The sequence below is a fragment of the Paralichthys olivaceus genome, chromosome 4 (genome assembly GCF_024713975.1).
Source record: "Paralichthys olivaceus isolate ysfri-2021 chromosome 4, ASM2471397v2, whole genome shotgun sequence".
NCBI lineage: Eukaryota > Metazoa > Chordata > Actinopteri > Pleuronectiformes > Paralichthyidae > Paralichthys > Paralichthys olivaceus.
This window is the reverse complement of record NC_091096.1, coordinates 8,784,098-8,808,683: the sequence shown is the minus strand read 5'-3', so window position 1 is coordinate 8,808,683 and position 24,586 is coordinate 8,784,098. Positions and strand designations below refer to the sequence as shown.

The 24,586-nt window shown below is 40.1% G+C and overlaps 2 protein-coding genes across 6 annotated transcripts; one reads left to right on the top strand and one right to left on the bottom strand.

Moving 5' to 3' along the window:
- Positions 1 to 1,424: 1,424 nt before the first annotated feature.
- Positions 1,425 to 15,019, bottom strand: hnrnpk (heterogeneous nuclear ribonucleoprotein K). 3 transcript variants are annotated; one of them, XM_020103477.2, is made up of 16 exons: positions 14,929 to 15,019; positions 13,675 to 13,835; positions 13,283 to 13,380; positions 12,894 to 12,950; positions 11,916 to 11,959; positions 10,309 to 10,381; positions 9,910 to 10,023; positions 9,429 to 9,557; positions 8,783 to 9,114; positions 8,170 to 8,217; positions 6,383 to 6,422; positions 5,578 to 5,593; positions 5,212 to 5,244; positions 4,972 to 5,039; positions 3,357 to 3,526; positions 1,425 to 2,280 (listed from the first exon to the last, which is right to left on the bottom strand). In XM_020103477.2, exons 2-16 carry the CDS (start codon positions 13,730 to 13,732, stop codon positions 2,250 to 2,252), a joined length of 1,311 nt encoding a protein of 436 aa, XP_019959036.2. In that variant the 5' UTR covers positions 13,733 to 13,835; positions 14,929 to 15,019; the 3' UTR covers positions 1,425 to 2,249. The 3 variants fall into 3 exon arrangements, with proteins under 3 accessions (XP_019959036.2, XP_019959037.2, XP_019959038.2); XM_020103478.2 differs by having other exon boundaries at positions 9,910 to 10,017; XM_020103479.2 differs by lacking the exon at positions 8,170 to 8,217.
- Positions 14,032 to 24,493, top strand: rmi1 (RMI1, RecQ mediated genome instability 1, homolog (S. cerevisiae)). 3 transcript variants are annotated; one of them, XM_020103476.2, is made up of 9 exons: positions 14,032 to 15,374; positions 15,802 to 16,448; positions 18,350 to 18,460; positions 19,305 to 19,454; positions 20,527 to 20,597; positions 20,808 to 20,931; positions 21,078 to 21,159; positions 21,797 to 21,980; positions 22,651 to 24,493. In XM_020103476.2, the coding sequence occupies exons 2-9, from the start codon at positions 16,287 to 16,289 to the stop codon at positions 23,708 to 23,710; spliced, it is 1,944 nt and encodes a 647-aa protein (XP_019959035.2). In that variant the 5' UTR covers positions 14,032 to 15,374; positions 15,802 to 16,286; the 3' UTR covers positions 23,711 to 24,493. The 3 variants fall into 3 exon arrangements, with proteins under 3 accessions (XP_019959035.2, XP_019959033.2, XP_069379676.1); XM_020103474.2 differs by having other exon boundaries at positions 22,624 to 24,493; XM_069523575.1 differs by having other exon boundaries at positions 15,099 to 15,178; positions 16,204 to 16,448; positions 22,624 to 24,493.
- Positions 24,494 to 24,586: the final 93 nt, after the last annotated feature.

The following is a 24,586-nucleotide window of genomic DNA, read 5'->3' as shown; positions in this document are numbered from 1 at the left end:
CACTAATACAGAACTGAAAATATCAGTCAATCGAGAAACCATATTTTCCTGGTTTCTCGATTGTTTGGATGCTAAATCCAACAAGTGATCAACTTGAATGGTGCCTCTTACCCTGGGAATAGTACATCTTTAAACATCATTAGTTGTGAGCTTCACTAATGCAGCCTTAGACACATCCTATGGTGGTATACTACGATTGTACCAGAGGTTAATCACACACAAATTACATTAAAGCAATCTGAAACAACTCAAGCTCAATATAAACCATCACAGTTAACACTTGAATTCGTTTTTTAAAAGTTAAGAGTTAAGTCAACAAGAGTCCCTGGTTTTCATAATGTAATGAGTCAACACAGATTCATTTACCAACAAAAAACATGACCATGGATTTTGATGTTTTTTGAGGTGAAAAGGCTCAACATTTTCTGATCTAATATCTTTGGGATTTGGACAAACACAATTCACAGCCATCACCTTGGGCTCTAGAAATCTGTGGAATACTTTAGACAAAACTATGATTAATTTAAAAAAGGAGGCATTTCTGTTACTGTGAATAGGTATGAGAGGGTAAAATGAACTGATCTCCGTTCAGGTGAAATTTTCTTTTCAACATTGTATAAATGATCAGCATTCTTATGTTTTGCAAAGGCAAGTATTTTCAGAGAACCATTTCCTCAATTCATAATGTTATTAATAAATGGCAGCAAACAGGAATCGACCTTCAGGATGATTAAGCAGATCAGACTGTTCAAATATGACCTTCATAGAAGTCATTAGAAAAACACCTTATATGCGTCCTCACCACAACAGCGTCAGACGTTTGCAAACAACCCTGATGTATTTTGGAAAAAGTAAGTTGAAAGAGAATTTTTGGCTACAGTGAACACAAGTATGCAAAGAACACTTGAAACTTTTCAGCATAAGGGTGAATTAATAACACTTTGGGCTTGTGTTGCAGACAACGGCACAGGGAACTTGTCACCATTTGAGGAAAGAATGAATTCAATTAAATACCAATAATGTCTGGGAGCAACACAGTAAATGGGTGAACATCCCTCAAACAAGAACTAAGAACTTTACGTGGCTACAAAATATTGAGTCTGTGACTCTAGCTGAAGAGGCTGTTACCAAGTACTGACCATGTTTCTAACTAACTTATTTCATCCTTTATTTTGAAAGCAATAAAACATTTATAAAGTATTAATTTTGGGTCAAAACATTTTCATGCCAAGAAATCTGCAGATTACCAACTACTTAATTCTTTTTTAGTTTAGATTTGACATGTATAAAACAGCAGCTGGACTGTCACTAAAACAATCATATATCACTTATCTATAATACTATCAGTTCATAGAAAAATTGTTCACCTACAGGGATTTCAGGGAGAAATCTTAAACCACAAAGATGATACAAATAAAGACTAGTTCAGTAAAAAGTGGCATCTTTATTCATTTTACACAATTTGAGAGAGTGAAGTCTACAGCATGGAGCGCAAACAAGTATAGAGCACAGGAAACTGAAGGGACAAAGTATTAAAGTTCAATATCATTTGTCAAATCAATCTCTAGCTACACGTTTCCATTTGTGAGGATGATTCATTTTTATTTCACTACACAACTACCAAGAATATCCTTAAAATGATCCACTGTCCAGGACCTGGTGTGTACAGGAGTCCCAACTTAAACATCCCAAAAAAACAAAATCTTAAGGGTAAAATTTACACATCTCTTTAAAAAAAAAAAAAAACCTCAATATGAAAAGAAACGTAGCTTACATTCTGCCAGTTGCACAGAGTGGTAATATGGTACAACTGTGTGTAAAGGGACTGATATAAAAAACAAAACAAAAAATACACCAACCCTTACATGCCAAGAAGCACGCACGCACACATACACACAGGACAGATTTTTAACTGAAGACACAAACATATACAGGTCATAAAAAACAAAACCATCCCAAAATAAAAAGGTTATGTTTATTTTCCTCTAACAAGAGACTGAAGAATTATTTGACAGATGCGAGTGTTAGAAACAAAAGCAAGAGTATCCGATAAGCTATTGGACTACACTCTTAAAAACGCAGAACGTCTACATTTTCTTTTATGCACAGGAATGTTGGACATTAAAAAAAAAAAAAAGAAATAAAAATACAAAAATAAAAATCAAATGATCCAGAATACTAGTCTTAAGGGGGAAGAAAGGTTGGGGGGGAGGGGTGTCTGGGTCTTCTTCAATCTGAGTCTCCTGGGCTTACAGCAAATGACCAGAGTACTGCTTCACACTGAAAATATAAAATAAAATGGAAAAAATAAATGAATACACACTGCAGAGTACTGCGATTGAAAAGTCAATGACAGAGTAAATATAAAGCTAATCAACTTTGGGAGGAGGAAGTCTAAGGAGGAAAAGGACATGGAGACAGAGCGGGAAGACAGACAGTAAGACAGAAAGAGGAAGAAAAGCAACATGTGACATCAGCGGCTGAGGGACAGCAAGGGAGGTGGAAGGGGGGGGGGGTGAGGTGAAGGGAGAGGGAAGCAGGGTTGGTTACCATGGCAACACTACACTTCTCATGAGACAGCGGCGGCAGGTCTACAGATGCATTAGCATTCGGGCTAAACCCAGATAGCATCAACGAGGAAGTATTGTGTATTATACGTGCCTACTGGTTGCCAAGGAGACAGAAGAGGAGAAGCCTGTGCTATTTGGCAGACTGTGATTTGTTGTCAGTTGATCTAACTAAAAACAACAAAATCACTAGTCTTCCACACAGCAGCAGCCAGGGGAAGAGTCAGTCCACTCCCTGCTTCACAGTGAAATGGCTTAGATGGAAGATAGGCCGTTTGTTTTTTCTATCAATCATATTCATTGGACGAATGTGACAGTCAATGAAGCATGTCGAACACATTGTCCCTTTTAAAAAAATCTTACGCAGTAAGCATTAACTAAATTTGCCTCCTCCATCAGAGCCATTTCATGTAAGAGGAAGGTTTGAACGAGTTTCAGGTTGCATGGGGAAGAAAGGAAGGGGGTTAGTTAAGAAGAGACAGCAGGCAAGAGAAATGCATAACCCAACCAAAGGTGGGTTAACTAGTATCAGGATGCAATCTCAGAAAACCAGTCATGCATTTACAATCTTAATTAAATCTACAATCTATGTATGTGCGGTTCAGTCGATTGAAAGAGAAAAATAAGGCAAGAATCTTATTTTTATGATGCAGCTCAACAAAGGTTTGACGCGAAGAAGACTAACCTGATGAGATAAAATGGTTCAACTACAACAAGCTGGCTGAATCAAGATTATCTACATCTAATATCAATGTCTATGTAACACGCTGACTCCAGGTCAGAACTTGCCTGTTCTGTAGAAGGTACTGGGCGTTCTGGATCTGATCCTGGGTGCCAACGATGGTGATGATGCGGTCCTCTGAACCTTCCAGAGGTTCATCGATCTTGATGGAGGCTCCAGACTCGTGGCGGATCTGTTTTATCCGCTGGCCTCCCTTACCAATGATTGAGCCGGCCAGCTGTTGGTGGAGGGGAGAATAGTGAGCTTGTTGGATTATGCAGACAAGCAAAAAGTGAACACACAGCTTTGCTGTTTTTAAAAATCTATTTTAAAAACGGTCATTTATATGATCACAGCCATTTAATGCTTTTTCAGTGTTAATTCTGTTCTACCTCGCGTTTGTCTCAACATATCTGAAAATGTGATTTGACAGCATCAGTATTTAGAAGCCTTTCAAGATTAAAACACAACTGAATAACTGCAAACAAAGAAGCTTCATGAGCTTAAGTGAAGTCTGCAGGTTAATTAAGATGTATCCTGCGACTTCATATGGCTGCAATGATTTAATGACCCGAAGTAGTCACACTGTATAAAGCAGCTATGAAGAGATATTGTCAGGTCAATCGATCATGCCACTTTATCAATCAATGTTATTGCTTTAAACACATTTTAACTCAATATTTTTAGATTGCAAGTTATTAATAACTTGAAAATTGTGATCAGTTTTTGTCTTTCTCTCTCATACAGCAGAAGCTGCAGGTCCACTTGTGCCCTTGGCTGTCAATAATCTACATCACTGAGCATATGAAGAGCTACAACATGTTTCTGCACCCAGACTATAATTTATGATGCATTAGACCATGGTACAAAGACAGTATAGACATATGAAGGCTGCTATAATGTTGGAATTCACTGATAAGATCTAAATGATGCATCGTATGTGTGCGTGTGTGAGGGAGAGCTTGTGTTTTGTAGGTCTGGTTGGTTCAGGTGGTTGATTAACACACTTTTAAGAGCCAGGTGGTGCAGATTGACTCTCATAAAAGGTCGGGTGGGTATGGGTAATAAAACCCCTTGACCCGCACAACACTACAGCCTGTTAGTGTTTAACCAATAGGAAAGCAGAGTAACTCATAAAAAGCTTCAGCATATTTCCACAGTTTTGTGAGGATTAGGAGGATCTGACCTTTTATTAGCACAGCCAAAAATTGATGTTGGCAAGGCAGCAATACTTTCAAAGCAGCTCAATCTTTTTTTACATATTAATTCAGGTTTGTCTGAGAAGCAACTCTCCAAAACATTCACGTAAGCATCAACTTGTGTAGCGTTCATAAAGGTTTGACTTTTGTGGAAACCTGTTATTTTGAAAAGATAAGAAGCTTAACTGAAAATCAAATGGTGCCATTTGCTCACTTAAACACTGAACATGCTTTTTACACATTTTGATGATGTGATGATTGGTATCAATAACCCTATAAAGGTTGTTGCTAACATTGGTTGGGGTGTGTATGACTGAATGTCATTCATATATGGTTGAAGAGGGTGTTCAGATGACATCATATATGGTGATGTTGGACTTAAAGTCTGACTGAATCCCATTTATGTCACGAGGGTGTAGTGGTGGAAGAACGTCTCTTTCTTTGGTGTGTTAAGTTTTATCTTATGTTGCTCTCAGTTACTCACATCCTTAGGGATCGTCACTTGTGTGGTGATGACAGAACCACCCATGTCACTATAGGAGCCACGTCCACCTGATGGGCGGGGACACAGCGAGACCAACACATCAGCAGGGGAGAAGAGGAGGAGCAGAAACATTAGAACCAGAAGTAGAGCATCGAAAATCAATACTTGGCAGTCCACATTATCACACGTGGCTCAGCAAATTCTTCTAATGACACTTGTTAACTAAGTGTAGAGACTCACCTGACTGATAGCTATCCCAGGAAGAACTGTTGTCTAATGTACAAGAAAGAAGAAACACTGACAAGTTATTTCTATAAGATTTGTAAAAAACAAATAAGGTGCAATGCTGCATGCAAAATGTGACTTATACATGTTGAAAAGACCTAAAAATGTTTCATGACATATACATACCAGCTTCAACATTTGTTTTTAACAGACTTATTTTAGGTAAATGTCATTCCACTAGTTTCATTAAAAAGCACAATCTTGCAGAACACCTTCAAGTTAGCATCAATGTCCCATGAGCCAGTTTGTCATACACATCACATCAACAAATTAAAATACTATCCATATAATGAGATAAAAACCATGAGGCTGAGGACTTACCGTATCCTCCTCCACTCTGTAAAAAACAGAAACACAAGACAGGTTATGCACAGTACGGACCATTCTTTTCATCATTCTACAGATCCCAGGTGTATTGACGGAGGGTTGCAAGAATAAACGTATAGATGCAGCAGCCTCTTCCATGGAGTAGACTCAACTAAAAGCCACCCAGTTTTCATCCATAAGCCAGACTCCTCCTCCTCATCCCTCCCTCCCTCCCCTTCTCTCCTTGCATCTCCATCAGCCCCCATTTTCACCTGCTATTCAGCTGCTGCTGTCACCAGGGCAACAGGCAATTCAAAAAGCTGTTGCTGAGCAACAGCAGGCAGTATCCTGCCAGCTCTCAGAGAGGGAGAGAGGGAGCGAGAGAGAGAGACCTTCCAATCTGTCAACAAAGCGTTATTATTGCCTAGCAACCGACCAAGGCCACCCCCACTAGCCTCCCTCTCTTTGCAGGAAATACAGGCTGGCCATGAAAAGTACACAGTAAGAGGGCAATTATAGCTGATTATTATGGAGTTTCTTCGGCTGTGGTGATTATGGTCATTTGGTGGGACGGCTTACACCACGCCAAAACTAACATGGCTGCATGGCCAGGTCTCAGATGAGTGTGTGCACATGTATGTGCACACAAATAAATGGCTACGTTTGTATTGTCAATAAAACACTATTATCATGATCATACAATAGACAATCAAAGCATATTGTCTGGTGCTATGACCAACCACAACACTAGACTGCGGACGCTGGCATCCAATGAGATGCTAGTACCAGAGCTTCATGCATTTAGGAAAGGGTCACTAACCATGCTATCGCTATAGCGTTCCGGTCTGCTTCTTCTGTCACTGGTGACGAAAGATTGCCACACAGGGAGATGGTTGGTTGGTTGGTTGATTGGATGGTTGGTTGGTTGGGGGGGGGGTGGGTGGAGGTGGGTGTGTGTGTGTGTGGTGGGGGGTGGGGGAGATAGACGGGAGATGGGGGTGGAGAGAAGTAGAAAATGCTTAGAAAAAAATGGTTGACAATATTCCAAAGAAAATTTCTGGTCTAGGTCAAGCTGCACACACATGCTGAGCAAGATTACAGTATAAACACATTTCCTCTCAGCCATCTTCCCACACAGTAACAGGAACAGCTCTGACAGTGTTATGGTGAGAGGAGTGACAGGTGGTGGTGATGATCAGAGCCGAGAGCTGCTGCTTTTTTCTCCTCAAACTCTGTTTAAATAAAGGAATCAGCTCATGTCATATCACTCATTGATAACCATGTTTCATTGCATATACTAATCAAAATTAAGTATATTTTAATTGGCTTAAAAGACACTTTTCTTCCAACAGTACCATATTTATATCATTTTGATTTCCATTATGCACAAAGCTGACAGCTGGGACATGACAGCATTCAGATTTTTAGGTACAGAAATTCACAATGTAGAATAATGACAAAAAGAAATGTATGTCAGATCTTTTCATTAGTCCTTTCCATGAGGAACATGAAACTGAGCACGAAGGACAAACTAATATTATAATATGCCACAATTGTAATCTCCAACTGTACACATTATAAAATAAACACTCTTTTATTGCTGATTTAAAGCGTGTAAGAGTTTTTTGTGGAACCTTATGTCACAGTTAAATTTACCTTTGGCTAGAAAACAATTATATCCTGTTTGAATAGTATGTTATAATTAGTATACACATTTTTGAGTTACAGCCAAAACGCGGGTCACCAGTGATCTTGATAAAGGCGTCTGAGATATTAAGTCCAGAATGGGACGGACGGATGACCAGAAAATGTGTCGCCAGTGCAGAAGCATAATAAATTGTCTAACTACAAAGCATCTTCTGAAAGCATGCTGTTATGCAGTAAATACAGCATATAACCCTCATACACACCAGCACAAATTAATTCTCTCAACCTGGAAAATACTGGGACTGTATAGGAGATTTAGGGAGGTTACAAACAAAGGAAAGAGGAGGTCATACAATATTACTACAGTTCCTTTTTTTTTTTTTTTTTTAGGGGAATAGGGTATGGTACATGTGCAGGCTAGGGCATTACAGGCAAACAGGCTAGAGAGAAATGGATGTTTGCAAGGCAACAATTACTATCAAGGGTTAGGGATATGACAGGTAGGCAAAGGTTTAGAAAGAGTCATTTTCTCATGAGCTATGAGAATAAGTGGATAATCAGGCACATTCGAAAAAACTGCAACGATAAAGACGTAAGGAAAGTAAACAGAGGATGTGTAGGGATACCTCAACAAGTACAAATGAATGTTTATCCATCATGATTGCATTCTTGCCACATTTGTGTATGGAGGATATGCTGAACACCCGTCAGCACAAGTAAATGATTTAACTCCTCACAAAGACCAAAGGGTAAAATGCTGCTCCACTGGAAGCCCCAATTGATGGTAATAATGCAGAATCTCTGTTTCAGTAAATTAGAGCAACTATATTGTAGCAAGTTCAGGTACAAAAAAATCTTAAAAATCTTTTTTTTTTTAAAAACAGAATATTTGAATGTCAAAGTATCCCTGTTAAAAGATTGGTTAGGGGGTTTAGACGGAGGATGGGGACAGAAACTTACGTTGACCTGTCATCTGAGCCACGGTACGAGTCATAGTAACGATCATCTCTGTGGGCAAGATGGCAATGGGGAAAAAAAGACACAAACACACCCAGACATACAGTGATGAGCACATAAAATAAATGGAATTATGAACATGAATACAAAAATTTATAGGTGTGACCCCGAATTGCATGCATAACAGTGGACTGAGATAATCCTATGAATTATACATGAAAAAAAGAGGCCAACAAATTTGTGAACAGAATTCCTGCAAATGGAAAATGAGCAGCTGAACGTGAATTCCAAAAGAGAAACACTGAACAGCGCCAACGTCTAAAATATCAAACTCAAGGTTTGCAGGAGTAAAAGGACTCTCAACTTCAAACTGATGAGAAGGATCATGCAGTCATTTGACACTGTTGTGGTCAGTAAAGTAACTAACAAGATTGTATCTATATTACTCATTAACAATATGACAGGTGTAATTTTTAGGTTCTTACATAAATACAAACATTATATTAAGTGGCTACACGTTATTAAATGACTTGTTTGTGTATGAAAGAAATAGAAAAGCAGGATACCGATAGAAAAGAGAGTGCCGTGCCGCATTTCATTTATTTCCATCTCTTACCCTCCTCTGTGTGGGTGACCCATAGACATGTTGCGTGCACGGCTGCTCCCCCTGCTGACTCTACCGGGGTGAGGTGGAGGAGGGCCTCGACGGGGGCTCATCTCATCGTATTCCCGGCGGGAAGGAGGCAGGGGTCCGCGTGCCCCTCTGCTTGAGGGCATTCGGTCGAATCCACGGTCTACTGCACTAGACCTGGCCCCACGCATGGGAAACCCTCCCATAAGCCTACGACCGCTGCCCCTCTCTTCAAACATCATGGTGAATCCACCATATTCATAGGTTTCGTCGTAGAAGTTGGGATCATATGGCTGTGCACGGCCCTTAATGGGAGCCTAGGGGAGGAGGACAGATGGACATTTATTGGCAATTTGTAATGCATAGTACACACTGTAAGAAAGCAGGTGTTCAGAGAATAAATGTGAATCTACAAGCAACAATATGTGGGGGGAGAAAACTCACATAATGTTCGAATGCGTCACCCAAAAAATTCAAAATAAGCTGGAGCAGCAAATTCTGTTTACATCCTTGTTTTGCTATTTTCAGTGTCTTGTACTAAGCTACATTAAAAATTGATTAAATGAACTGCTTCAATGTCTCAAAGTGGTACATAATAAAAAGCCTCATTAGCGCTTCACAAGATTCTTACATCAGCAATGAGCTCCAGCATCGTCTTGATACACTCCACCACTCTCTCCGTTTTACCACCAACCAGCACCACCCGGTCTGTCGACTGAGGACAACACTCCTGGAACAGCTTGATGCTGGTTTTTGTGTTCTGGAAACACACAGACACAGGTTCATGTGAACAGGCCCAGAAAGAGACAATGCTTCTATTTATATAAAACAGTAGCTGATTATACTTAAAATAAAAGATGATCATGATCATAAACTTAGAACATCTTTGATGTATATCAAGTCTTCAATGACACAGAGGATTGCTCCAGGAGAAGGCATCAGAAAATGCATTAACACACTAAATATAAAATGAGTTACAGGACAATTGGCATTAATTTGGCAGCAGACAAGGCTGTCAGAGAATGTATGCTGTACATTACTTGAATCCATAAACTGCTTTTCAACTAATTTAACTGTCAAAAAAAGCGATTGATTCTCTTGTATTCACATACCTCCCGCAGCTCCTTGATCTTGGCTCCCTTCACCCCGATGATCGAGCCAGCAAGGCTCTGGTGAATCAGCAATCGTAGCTCGCAGTCAAAATCCATACCATTGTACTGCTGGTACTGACAGGGACATTTAGCTTGTTAATATTATGATTCAATCTATTTAGCCATCAGAAATAATCATTTTAAGCCTCAAAACAGAGTGCAGACAAGGAATTAAACAAAACTACAGCACACAGTAAATCTATGTTGATCAGAATGAATCTCTGCAACATAACTGACAAACAGATAATTTGGTGACAATTGTTAATGTTCACCATTGTTTTCACTTCCAAATAAATTGTTTCATTCAGTGGGTTCAACTGGACTTGACATGTAAAGAAAGATAAAAAGTTCAGTGCGCACCTCTTCCAGAGTTGGGATAATTTTGAGCATGATTTCTCCAACTGTCTCGATGTCAGCACTGATGCTCAGGATGCTTCATATTTCACCCATCAATGACAAGGCAGAGCACAGCCACACAGAGGGTGGGGTGCAGGATGCCAACAAGGCATCCGGGGGGGGGGGAGGAAACAAAATTTCAGATCAGAGAATTTATGATGTCCCCCTCTTGTGCCATTGAAAAGCTGTCAAACCCCATTTAACCAACTCTCTCCCGAGACTAACACAGCTAAATAAACTGCTGATGTCCATTTTTGATATTAACATGCTTGGTAATTGGTAATTCATCATTGTAACTGTAAAGAAAGCTCGTACTTAAACAATACAAGAAAGAAAAGTATTTTGTCCAGAGAAAGGAAGAAAAGAGACAAAATAAAAAAGGGACCCAAAGAAAAGTGACTGCATTTGGTGACCACTGAAGGGGCAAGACGGGGGAGGTGAAGTCTGAGGAAGATCTGGCAGCAATAAGCACCGATGGTGCCAAAGAGAACTCTACAGTCCTAAAGCAGTTTGGCGGATGCACACCACAAAGAGCGACTACCAAAAAAGCTGCAAAACAATGTGCTCAACACATGTTTGTCTTATCAGGGAAGACTGAGAGTGAATTAAACCTTTCTGATTCATATCATTTGCCAAAGGCCCCGTGTTAGATTTTTTTACTTGACCGACTATTTTGATGCTTAATTTTGCTAAGAAATGTATTTTGTAGTATTTTGTTGTCTGCATCCACCTAGTGAGCTAATAAAAAATTATGAATTACTGATCAAGAGGACTTAAGCAAAGTTTGTACAAGGAAGCAGAATGGTAGACAGCAGAGGAAGAGTGGCAGATTACACCATGGAAAATGAAGTTTGCCACAGGTTGAGTTGATGCTTTTTAAAGGGATTGGACAAGCGACAAACATAAAAACCAAAAAATAAATGAGTGAGTGGGACAGAGAGAGGTAATCTGTACTTTCAATAGCTCCAGCAGTCGATAAACAAGTTTAGATGAAGCAGGAGACGGGAAAGGAAACAAACACGACACTTGATTCCTAGCTTGCCTTTTTGCATTTTAGAATGGAATGACAGTCTGAGTCTATCAATGAAGACAACACAAGGAAAGGATGGGATGGTTTGAGAAGCAGGTGAGCTTATGAAACGGACGAGAACACAAAAACACCAGTTTATCCACTCTGGGGGTGGGGGGGGGATGAAAACGCGAAAGATAAAGAGGATAGATAATCATCAATGAAAATAAAATGAAAATAAAGACATATTGCACAGATTAATTCAAAGATTTACAAAGACAGTGGCAGATTGTGGAATAAATCCTGACAACACCACCCTAAGTTTCAATATTGACGTAATTTTAAAAACTGCATATAGAAAGGATGTTGACATTACTTTTACAGGCTCAACAGGCAGATTTGGACATGAACGTATTTAGGCATTTTGACTTAGGCTAATACACTGTGAGGACAGGTAGGTTAAAATACAGTGACTTGACAGAGGCAGGATGACTAGTATTCATTTCTTCTTGTTTGTTTGACCTGTAGTCAGGCAGTGAGAGGGAGGAGCTTAGGGACATACCGCTCAGGCCCACTGCTGTCTGGGACTGACACACTGGCATTGTACTGGGCGTGGCATGGGCAGGGGCCAGGGCCATTCGAGCACAGATGTCAATCAAGTAAGGCGCCCATTTAGGGACAGGGCACGATTATGGGCAGGGCCAACCAGGGTGTCAGGTGGGCGGGCGCAGGAGGGGCCATCCAGAACATGGGCAACAGAGGAGGAAGTGGGCAAAAAAGTCAACAGTAAAATAATAAACAAGGGAGAGGGAAGAGGAATACATTTTAATATACAGGCTCTACACTGTTCAAATGTGAATTTTAATTTGTTTCTCTCAGAGATTTGTTTGTCAAAGAGAGAAAAGGACAAACTGTGACATTGGAAAATTGGTAATGGCATATTAAAAACATAAAGACTTCAAAGTTGGGGAATAGACCAGAGACAGTGAGAAAGAGGGGTAGAACAAAATGTGGAGGGCTACAGAAAGAGGCAATGGTAGTAAATGAATTAATAATTGGCTACTTTTCCTTAACACTTCGATAAAAGAAATATAAGTAGGCCCTGCGGTTGACCTCAAACACTCCACTGTGCCCATAGAGTTCAATTAACAAGAGCATCAGTGTTGCCACAACAGGACAGCTATAATAAATTATCATTATAGCGGAACAGATGGACATGGAATCAAACTCAAGTGCCTAGGTCCAGTTTAGCTGAGGTAATCACATGATGTTCATGTGATAAGAAAATCATAAAACCAACTCAAAGGGTTTGTCAGAAGGCTAATATCATCACAGGCATCAGCTTACCACATCCCCTGTTTACACAGAAGAAAAGATGCCAACATAAGTTTTCATCTCAGGGTAAATGTTTGTTAAGAAATAAACTCTCCTATCATGGAGGCTGGGCAGGGTTGAGAGGCTGAAGACCATTGCAGGGTAAAAAAATACATGAATTAACACAAAATAAAAATTCAGGTTTAATTAAAATAGATGTACTCACGTCTGTACGCAGGGCTTTGATGTTTTTGCCACCCTTTCCAATTACAGCTCCAGCGTTCTGAGAATACAGAGAATACTTACAAAAACTGGACATGAAAAGCCATGTTCACTACTGAAATGCGATTAACAGACAAGGTGTTGGAGCATATTTTGTGTAGGTCAGGAAAAGCACAATGACTTTAAACATGAACCCCTAATAAAAGGATTTTTTTTTTTTTTTTTTTTTAAAGACGGGATCAGGGCAACCAATAGAAAACCTTAAAAACCCATAAACATGAAGGAGGTACAAAGAAAACAGTCTTAAGCAATGTGCAGATGATGGAGAAAAAAATACAAATAATTGCATAGGGAGTTAACCGTGAATCATTAAATGAAAGGGAGTTGATTTACTTTGCTCTGCAGGAGGATGCGCAGCTCAACCATCTCCTCTGAGTTCCTAGAGCGCTTGAATGATTTCTGCTCATCTGCATCCTCAGCAGGGCGCTTACCTGGTATAAGGAGATAAAGACACACACTGACAACCCTGCATACACAGCCTACCACAAGATAAAATTAAATCAAAGAAGTGAACCACATCACAGATTTTTATTTTCAGACAGTTTTTATGTTGAAAGCTAAACCTAAATGTTGCCCAAATATTTTAACTGTAAATCATCGTTAACTTCCTATAGATTAAAAGACTCTGAGCAGAAAATGATGAAATACTACAGAAACATCGTTTCACAAAAAAAGACGTGTAAAAGGTTCGTATTCAGATGCAAAAACCTAAAGATGATTTATACCGTTGGTCTCTGTGTTGCCAAATGAGGAATCGTCAATCTGGTCATTTTCTGAGTCCATGGTCTTCTGATGGTGGGAGAGATGGGGTGGGCACCTCGGTCCGGGGAACAGGCGGCAGCAGGAAGAGAGAAGCAGATAAGTGGCCCCTGTGAGCTCTGGTAGTCTGTCAACATCGTAAGAAGAGGAGAGGGAGAAATTAGACAAAGTCTTCGTGTGCTGGACGTCCGGTTAATCAAGAACTAGAGTTGAAATGACGAAGAAAAACTAGACACATCGATATTTATTGCGGGGACAAGGGCGTGTTGATAGGCGGAACTAAACAAGCCAGGACCAAACAGCTGCTGCGACCTGCCAAGGAGGGAGAGGCAGCTGAGACACTGATCTCATTCGGTGGAGCTTGACAGCAAAGTTTGAAACGCATCGATTCTGATCTGATCTATGTTTAAGACGGGGGTGATGGAAAACGTTACTTAACACTGTAGCTATTTAACCAAATAAACTATTATCGTTATATTATTATTAGATATGATAGAGGGACATTAACGGGGAAGATTTGCATATTATGTTTATCATAAGAGCTCCTGCAGCCGTCCTTCCGTCGAGCGAAGAGACCTGAAAGAAAAACATTGACGATAAATAATCTAATACTTAACGCTGCTGCTATTTTATCTGGGGGAAATATTCCAACTTGTTGATTCCAATCACTAAACAGTTTAACAACTGAGATAACATTCGTACTTATGCCCTTTACGAACGTTAGCTAGCTCCACTTGTGGCTAACTCAACGGAAGTCTTTCACTGTGGCTAGCGCTAGTGCTAGCTACCCGGCCAGCTAACTAGCCCGGAGGGAAATGCGTTAGCTCCGAGCGTCATCGTATGGTTTTGTAACAACAATTCCAATAGTTGTTGATCCTCGATTTGGTGAAACTGGTTTGTTCTTACGTACATCACAAGGCACCGTGGCGTGTCACCAATTTGAGGCTAGCGGGTTGGTAAACTCCTCACGGATCTTTTTCTAAGATAACCAGCTATAATCACTTCAGCTAGCAGCTAGCTAATTTCGCCATATTGCCATGATTCCAGTTGAGCACAGACGGAGCTAGCCAGGTCAGCTAATTAGCTACCGTCGTAGCGGCCACAGATTAAATAACAAAGTGACTCCTAAAGACTCGATTCTTTTACAGTATCAGTGCGGTTCAGATGTATTCAACTCTGTGGCGCAGAATAAAGGGCGAAACATAGTCAAGAACACAAACCTGCGGCGCAAGACCTCACTCGTCCCCTTCCTTCTCTACCGAACCGGGAAGTGGACTAGTCGATCTTAAGCGCGCTGATTGGTTAGGGAGACAACAAATTAAGCACGGAGAGTCACGATTGGCTAGAACAGACGTCAATCACATGGGCGGAGGCGTTTTCAACCCTCTTTTCCGGTTATGTTAGTTCGTGTAAATTACTGTGGATATTCAAGTTATTCTTGTTTCCAGGTTTTCATCTACAAGATCAACGGTAATGTGTGTTTCTGAGAACTTGTAGACGCTTCTCAGTTTGATTTCAAGGAGCTGTAACACGATACTATAGCTGAGGTGGTCACACACGGACATAATGCTGAGGTACTGCTGCGTGAGCGTAAAGCTAAGTTAAGTTAGTCAACTTTGGCGCCCAGGCTGCTTCTCTCAACACTCGAAGCCTCCATGCTTGTCAGGTAACCTTCATAACAACTTCCGTGTTTATAATCCCGCTGGATGCTATCAATCCCAACCAGTAAACCTTATTGGTGTCACATTTACATGTGCTGCAGGGCAATCAAAGAATCATATGCACAAGAATCTATGTAACAACAAGAGCAGTGAATAAGATCAACACAGAAAATTAACAAATGGATACTGTGCCACTAAGATGATGATGATGTTATAATAAGTATTTACATATTTATGTGTCCCAATCTTCTTTCATTTGACGGGTCATCACACATCGGGGAGCCAAAACGGCAGAAATCCTTTCTTTTTCATTTCCAAGATTTGGGAAGAATTTTACCCTGATATTGTTTTTTATTTTTATTTTAACATTTTGTTAAGATGTGTTCGCTATCCCTGCCTGCAGTCATCAGTCTCTCCTTCTCTCCTCCACAGTATCCAGACGTGACCCTCTGCAGTGACACAGGGCTTAGCCATGCTGATATGACAACAACAAAATAACAGAATGTAATTCTCCCGTGGGTTCTATGAGGCTGTCAAGTGGTTTCAGCGAGTTAGATAGAAGATGACCCCTTAACATGGTAACCCCACTTGAATCCTCCAGAGATTGCAGGGTGCTGTGCATTGAATTAAATTAACTTTTGAGCACCTCAATATACTACACTTGCAACAGAGTGAAATATAAATACAGGTTTCCTTGTTTACATTAACGTTGCAAATTGGACTTACTTATTCTGCAGATAAAACAATTATCAGTTATAATGTTATTCCCAGTAGAGTCATAAAAGCCATTTAATATAAATAACCAAAGTCAGTAATCAACTTTTTGGGCTACAGCTTCAAAATAACTACTGACAAGAAGAGTTCCTGAAGAGAAATAAGAGAAAGTGCCTTAAGTCGATTCGACACAGAGGAAGAAGATGGCCCCTGAGATTCAGACCGTGGTACGAACGACACAAGCCTGGCTGCAGGCCACCTGGCATGTCAAGGTGCCCTTTGCGTGGCTGGAGGCCTGCGTGGAGTGGCTACAGGAAGAGGCAGGAGGCACTGGCCGTCTGTCACAGCAGCAAATTAACCAACAGGTAAGCAGGATGTCTGATTATTTGACTATGTAGTCTTGAATGTGAAAAGTATCACACTCCTCAAAATACATGTTAACTCAAAAGTTCAGTCAGCAGCTGTCACTGTAGCTGTCCTTCTCATGGTCGTCCTCAGGAGGTGGCGTTTGCTTAGTTTTCATGGAGATAACTTGGTTATTATGATGTGACTGAAGTCTAAACCATGGGTCACAAGTGCCTCTACAATCAGGGATGATGATTACCTCCTTCGTCTTTCAAAAAATGGTTTCATGCATTTGAGGTGTGTGATGAGCCATCGACTGACCACTGGTTGATGAACTTTGACCCCTCATCAATCGAGGCTGTGACTGATATTGGTTTACAGGCAGCTGATGAGTTTTTTCACTGCTTATCCAGTCTCTTGTCTATGGTTCTTGCCTTTTCACCTGCAGTTGCAGAAATGTAATACATTTGACAATTTGGTGCTTTTCTTTAATCATTCAAAAACCAATATCTTTGCAAATGTCACCTTGGGCTTTCAGGACATGTGATAAGTAATTTTTGAAATGTTTGATATTTCATAACTAAGGAAATAATGAGAAAAATAATCCACAGATTAATTAACAATAAGATAACTGCTCCAAACAACAGCTGCATGGCTGTAAAAAAAAAAAAAAAAAAACTACACGCCAAGCAACCTCAAAAGATGCGATTCAAACTGTGTGGCCTAGTCATCAAATACTGTCAAACCCTACAGTACAAATTTGCAGCCCACAGAAAGAATAACTCACTGAACCTTGGAGCAGATGAGCAACAAAAGCCCAAGACCACCCACATCTCTACAACTATAGGGCTGAGAATAAGAAGATCAGGCCACAGTGGGCTAAAGTGGGCGATTTAAAGGAGTGAAAGAACACCTCCTGGTCCGACAGATTCTTGTTTCTATTGCAACACACTGATAGCAGGGCACATTTTTCTTCGTGTAAACAGCATGAATCCATCTTGCCTTGTGTCAGCTATACCAGCTGGTGGTGGCGTCATGTGGGGTTCGTTTTCTTGCAGTGACGCATCATTTGTACGCCACAGTGTACCTAAATATTGTTGCTGAACAGCTGTGTGGCATGGTCAAAGTCTTCACATTTATTCCAAGCTAGAGCAGAGGAGGATAAAGCTTTCATTTCTCAAATTCTGTGTCATCCCCTGATGGTTCCAGGAATATGACAGTGACATCAGTTCATTCCAAAGACCTCGTACTCTGGATGATGTAGATGGTCATATCACAAATAAAAAAACAGAATCTGCAGGGACTAACCCAACTACTGAGTTTCTACACCTCAAAAGCCCTGTCACAATTGAATAATTTCATCAATGAATGGAAAAGTTTGTGATAGCAAATTTACATCTGACCCACAGTGTAGCCAATTGTTGCTGGAGTTGATGTATTGAGGAAACTTATTTTCACTGTATCTTTGATCCATGTCATTCAAGAAAAGCCAAGGTTGTCCTTTAATTGTCCCGTCACTGGGGAAATGTACTGTGTTAGAGCAGCAAAAATAGAATAGTGAATACACACTCAGTAAAGGTAATAAAAAATACAATACAAACACAAGGAACTATACAAAATAGAAATATGTACAATCTAAACAAAATACTAACAGACAAACAGTATTGCACATATGATATAAAAATGCATGAATATAAAGTTAAATAAGATAAAAACCTTGTTGAGAAATTCTCTGTGTATGTGCTCTACTGGGAGCTTCACTGATTGTTCAGTCTTACGACCTGCGATACCTCTCCGTCATTCAAGTGAAAGCAACTAATTCTGAGTGACATGAAATAGGTCTCACATTTGTTATTAAACTTGATGTGAATGACAGAATTGCCATCCTGTTAAAACCTGGTGCCTTAATGTATAATTTTAGGCGCTGGACCAGTGGCTGATGACAGACCTGAGGGACCTGGACTACCCTGCTCTCCCTGAAGGACTCCCTGAGGCTCAGAAGACTGAACTCAGTGGCATCTTCTGTGTCCAGGTACAGGCGTGTATATGATATAATATATATATCGATCTACAGTAGAAATAAGGCCAGAAGATGAACAAAACGGCTATTGTATAACTGAAAAGTGCACAATGAACCAACATGGAGCTGTCAAGTTTGTAATAGTCTCCTTGCAGTTTGTGGGTCAGTTTTATCTGTTACGTTGTATCTTCAAAATATTTGGTTCAAGGCAATTTTTTCTCCAGATATTTTCTCTTCCCTTTTTCATGATTGGTGTGTTCTTTTGTGTGATACAGATTATATATTCCAATAAGCCAATTATAGAAAAAAATCACATACCAGGCTGTTGAGCGATTAATGGAAAAGCGAGGATTGGAGGACAGTTAAAAGCCATGTTATAACAAAGAAAATAGAAAAACTCAGCTAGTAACCCTGAGACAGAGTACTGTAATTAAATATTCTGAATGTACAACAATAGGAACCACGAGATGTATGTTCCACTCACAAATAAGACAGAATGGTATATCTATATTAGCAGGGTTTCTGTGGGGGTCTTAAAAAGTAAGGAAAGTCAAAAATGTTGAAAAAAAAAATTGACCTAAAAAATTCTTACATAGTTTGAAATTGTAAATATTATCTCTTTGGTACATTTAGTTAGGTCTTACTTATGTTAATGTTAAATTAATACAAATTCTTTTGGAAAGTGTGAGTTATTCTGGGACTCTGATAGTCCTTCATATCTGTTGTACTTGATCCAGGTTGTTGAAACCTGCAGAAACCCTGGTTATTCTGTAATAATGAGTATCAGTTTCAAATAATTAATAGATATTTAGGACATCAATGTTCCATGGCAGTCACAGATCCTATTCTGTTTTAGGTTGATTCATTGCTGGACGTCAGTCAGCCTGCGTACAGTCAGCTGCAGAAGCTGCGGGGCACGGACTGTACCAACGATGAGGTGTCTGCCGTCACACAGACCACACAGAGGTCCTGGGAAGCCAGACCGACCAGGATGCTACTACTGCAGGTCAGACACATAAATGAAACAGAAAAGATTTTTGAACCTGTACTTAACAGCTGCATTAAACTTAAGAAATCAGGGATGGGTTATCATTTTTCAACCTTTCAACAAAGAGAATCTGAACTTTGTGATGAGAGGAAAACCTGAACTTCTCAGGCTTAAAACCCCAAGTTAATTAGAAAAAAATAATTATGGGTAGTTATTTATAATTAGCATGTCTATGTGTATTTTGAAATGAAATTATAAAACGTTGTTAGAGGCTCTTTGCACTTGAAGAGAAGAGTTTTTCTTCCACCACTAACAACAGTAAAACGATTTTCAGCATTTCACAGTTTATTGCCAGAGTACTCGTGATTACCAGGTTCCTTTTGTTGGGGAAAGCTCTTCTATTCAAAGTCAAAGCAGTGTTATTATTTTTTATAGAAAAGTTTGTGATCACAGTTTCGATGAACAAGGTTTGTGACAAAACTTTGGGACATTATGAATGAACTAGTCCTGACCCCAGCGTGTTTGATATCATAAATACAATATTAAACCTTTATTATACTCATCTACAACCAGACTTTGACTTTATGTTTGGTTTGTTAGAATAATGGAAGACTTATGCTTCTTTTGAGGCTGAGACTGTAATTTTCATCTTAAGTAACACACTTGTCACTGCTGTATGGTTTCTCAAGTATAGTGCTGATGTCGTTTAAAAAAGTTTTTTTTTTTTTCTTTCCATTTTTATTGTTTTGTCAGACCACTTTGAGTCATGAATCATGAGCAGATGAAGTCACTGCCAAAGGTAATAAAGAGACTGGTTAGCAGATATGTTTAGGTACGTTTTGACCAGCTTTGCATTTTGAAAACTCCAAGCCAGTCAAAATAAAACACCCAGTCAAAGTTTTACTTCACCATGAATTACATATACACTGTTACTGTAGCTGCAGGTAAAATGCAAAGAACAGTTTTCTTAACTTTTAGAATTTGGGAAGAAATAATGTCAAACTTTTAAACATATTGCAAATTAAATGATTTTAGCATTTTCCCCATTTAGTTTTTTTCCTGGTCACATACACAGTGTCTGTATTTACAGGTGACAGATGGAGTCCAAAGCTTGGAGGCTATGGAATATCAGCCAATCCCTGCACTCAGCACAGCACTCAGGTAAAGAATAATTCTATTAAATACTTTTAGTGTGTCTTTGCTTATAATGACTAAATAACAAAAACAACAAGCACCTTCCTAAAATTTTGTGTTTCTCACAGTTTGGGAGAAGATGTCAATAAATCAATATTAGAGTTAATAAACATGCAACTGCTATTTCAATGCCAGCACAAGGATTTTCTGACTATGGCTACAAACTGTATTTTCCAGGCCTGGTGCAAAGCTGCAGTTGCAGGGACAGATGGTTTGCAGACTCGGGATGCTGCTGTTGGGGCCGTCCAACGTCAACATCCTGGGTGGTGAGGTGGAGGACTTAGTGGACAGGAATAAGCAGGTAAAGTGTTGTGCCATAAATTGATTGTTAACTATCTTTGTTTGGTTTTTTTCTGAATATTAACTGGAACTAATCACATTTATTGTACAATGTGCAATTAATAATATTAACAGTTTGAGTGGCATATTTCTGTACAACTGTGACAGGGCCAGGTGCTCTGTCAGACACTGGGTCTTCCTGAAGAACAGCAGCAGGAGCGAGAAGAGGCTCCACTGGCACCACAACAAGGTAAACTGACAAATAGAATTCAGATCAGTGAATTCAATGGAAGATGATGTGGCACACAGGTCACTGGGGGTTTGGAATATGTGACACAGGGCTCCCACAGGTCCTTGAACTCCTTGAGTTTGTGAATTTGAATTTGAGAAAGTCTGTAAAAATACACAATGGGTCATTGAAAGTGCCTGGAGTTCTATATTTCATGCAGAAATATTAAAATTCTTTTCATATTTGTCTTACTTAACAATCATAAATAGATGCTACTGCGTACATGTGTCTCTTGCTGTCTCGCAGCTACTCAACAAGTGTCTCCTAAACAATTTATTGTGTTACTCTACTGTCAGAGAAGGTAAGAGAGCTCATAGTCTGTTGTGACTGTAACACAACAGAATTGTTCCCACAGCTCTTTACTGTCGGCTTCTATAAAGCCTGCAAGTTCCCATTATTAAAAAATATTTGGTTGTAACAGAAACAGTCGATTAGTATCTGAAACTATGCCTTTACCTTGGAAGTCCTTGAATTTCATGTTTAAAAAGGTAAGGGCACCCTGATAACACCACCACAGCCTTGTTTACAAAACTGAAACTACCCATATTTATATTTGAAGACCTTCGTGATGCAGAGTCTCCTTTGGTTTTCTTTTTAGTTGACGACGAGATGGAAGACCTGGAGCTCGACGACGCAGAGTTGTTGGCCAGTCTTGAGGCCCAGGACGAGGTGCAGAGGATTGAGGTTGGGTCTGAGAGTGGCTACGGGACACACAGTGAGACCTCCACTCAGTTCTCAAGAAGCTCCTTTGTCAGGAGCTTTGTCTCCACAGCCTCATCCAGGTGGGATGTGTAAATATGATGTCTTCAGGGAAAAAATATCTTGACATTTAGACTTTTAGCATGTTTGTTTTCAGAAAAAATATCACCTCTCCCGTTCAGCTACTTTAGCATTAAGCACTGTAATTTACAGCCTGTGTTAACAGTTATTTTATAAAATTTTTGTTCATTTTTAATGATACTAATAATACTGCACACATATTTTATAGAGATGGTGAACTGCTGAAAGAGGAGAAGCAGCAGAGCAGCATCAGTCTGTCTCATTTAAAGTGGAGCTCTCACTCCTGGGCTTCAATACATTTCTCTCTCTGTCCAAGTTGATAATCGCAATTTTCTATTACTGCAAACTTTGATTAGAATAAACGCAATTGGCTAATTATCCGATACATATCAGAACAAGCTGCCTGGCGACAAGTTATTTTAAATTGACCAACTTCAGGTTACAAAAAAAGACTCAGCCGTTGAGAGAGATATCTGACATATCTACCTTGGTAACAGCTCCATGAAAATGTTCTTGATAGTTATGGGTTTAAAAGTCACACTTGAATCTCTTTGTCCTGCCTTAACTCTGGAACAGTGAGCCCAGTAATGCTGATCAATGGTTTAAAAGCTCTGTTAACTCAGTTGGACATCTGGTGTCTTCCAGAAGTGAAGCCTCCATCCATTCTTACAGAGGTGGTTCGACCCAGAGTAGCAGAGGTGGTCCAGTCCAAGGTCAGCTCCTCGAACCAGAGGATCCTGACATCTTACTGTCCAACCATGAGAATCAACCAGAGGTCCAAGCTCACAGCATCGCAGCAGAAGACTTTCCAGACGAAGACTTTGACGATCTTCCCCTGGATGAGTTGGACAGTGTCATTTTTCAGGAAACAACAAATGTAAGTGCACAGTCTGACATCAGTCACAGAAACACTCTGCAAAATAACAGCAGAACAACAGGACATCCTCACAGTTTGGACAGTGCCACAAAACCCCAAACTGCACAGGTTGAGCAGCAGACATCAAACTGCTTGGGGTCCCGGTTTGGTTCTGGCAAATCCAAATCCGTCACACAGAAAAGAGACTATGAAGGCTACAATAAAGGAGAGTTTGTAAGGAATGATGTGAATAATTTTATGGATGAGGACATGGACTGCTTTCTTGAAGAGGTAGAAATCTATGGCGTTCAACCTGGGAGGACTGGAGGGCAAAATCAGCTCCCTGAGCAACAAGGACTTACAGGAGACAGGAGCTCTGAAAGAAAACCTTTTCAAAAAGATCCCCAGAGTGACGGCACAGTCCCTGCTCTAACTCTCACCTCGCCACCTTTCACGTACTTGTGCCTGCTAGAAGACCTGAACACCACAGCAAACTCCCACACCACAGAGATGCGCGTCAAAGCTTTCATCGTGACCCTCTTGGGGAAACTGAGCAGCAGCAACGGCGGTTGGAGCGTCTGCGCCACGATATCTGATGGGACCGGTTACCTGGACGTGGAGCTGTCCGATGAGGTTTTAACCGGCTTGCTGGGTTTCTCCGTAGCGGAGAAGGCGTCTCTGAAGCGTGACCCGGCCCGGCGAGGTGAGCTCGAAGCAGGGATGAGGAGATGTCAGGAGGAGCTGGTGGACATGTGCTGTGTTATGACCATAGTGGTCAAACCAGAGGGAAGGAAAGCTGTGGTTACTAAGGCAGAGCAGGTCAGTGAGAAGGTACGGCAGGAGCTGGAGCAGAGGGCGAGAGGCGGGAGGAAATAAACAGAGGAGAGGTTCAGAGGAAGTTATTACAAATTAGATGTATCAGAAAAGTAAATTGCTTGTGATCAGAGATTCAAAATATAACACAGCACATCAGTTTTGCCTGAAAAATTTCCCCACATGATATTTTTTGGGATTGGTGATCAATCTGCCCTTCTGCTTCAGATTTAGAGAGCAGAATGTGTGAACTGGATGTCTGGTGATCACCGAGCAGTGTGTCGCAATGCATCCCATCTGCTATATGTGAATATGACATTCTGTCATTAGAGGATTTCATTCATCTATTCAGAGAGCTATTTCCTGCTCAATATGCGCTGCATCATTGCCAAGCAAAGTAAACAGACTAACGATAGAACATTTTATCCATAGGATACGTGTCAATGATGGGTTGTTCGCCTATTAATTCCAGTGTTGAGCAGTCCAGAATGTATGTGACATTTATAACTATGCAAAGATAAGAGTGAGACATTTGAGATGAGGAATGAAGGGTAAAAAAAAAATCATTCTCTGATTGTTTTAATGAATTTCCAGCCTTTGCATTCGTTTAGCACATCCATTACTTCTGGCTGAAAAACTGATCAAATATCTAAGGGTAGTGTGGTTCTTTAATATACTCCCCCAGGGGAGAATGAGAGGAAATGAAGATAAAGGAGAGGCCGTGATCTTCAATTATTTCTCTTCATTATTGAGCCTCATTAATGTTTATGTTTTTGATGAGCACATTAACCACAGATGTTACGTTTATTTACTGTATACTGAAATAAAATTGTTCTGTAGGTTTTACCATTTTCTTTCCTACTCTTTATTCTGCTAATTTTACATCTCCATTTCTCCTCGTCAATTGAGTATTGAATTGAATTAGATGGATAACCAGAC

What these genes read in the sequence shown, in the direction of transcription:
- hnrnpk (XM_020103477.2), bottom strand. Translation starts at nt 13,732, where the DNA reads ATGGACTCAGAAAATGACCAGATTGACGATTCCTCATTTGGCAACACA. An exon ending in AGATCAAGGAGCTGCGGGAG is followed by an intron (nt 9,558 to 9,909) that starts GTATGTGAATAC and finishes GTGTGTTTCCAG; the next exon opens with AACACAAAAACCAGCATCAA. An exon ending in TGCTGGAGCTCATTGCTGAT is followed by an intron (nt 9,115 to 9,428) that starts GTAAGAATCTTG and finishes CTCCTCCCCTAG; the next exon opens with GCTCCCATTAAGGGCCGTGC.
- rmi1 (XM_020103474.2), top strand. Translation starts at nt 16,287, where the DNA reads ATGGCCCCTGAGATTCAGACCGTGGTACGAACGACACAAGCCTGGCTG. An exon ending in GTGGCATCTTCTGTGTCCAG is followed by an intron (nt 18,461 to 19,304) that starts GTACAGGCGTGT and finishes ATTCTGTTTTAG; the next exon opens with GTTGATTCATTGCTGGACGT. An exon ending in TAGTGGACAGGAATAAGCAG is followed by an intron (nt 20,932 to 21,077) that starts GTAAAGTGTTGT and finishes CAACTGTGACAG; the next exon opens with GGCCAGGTGCTCTGTCAGAC.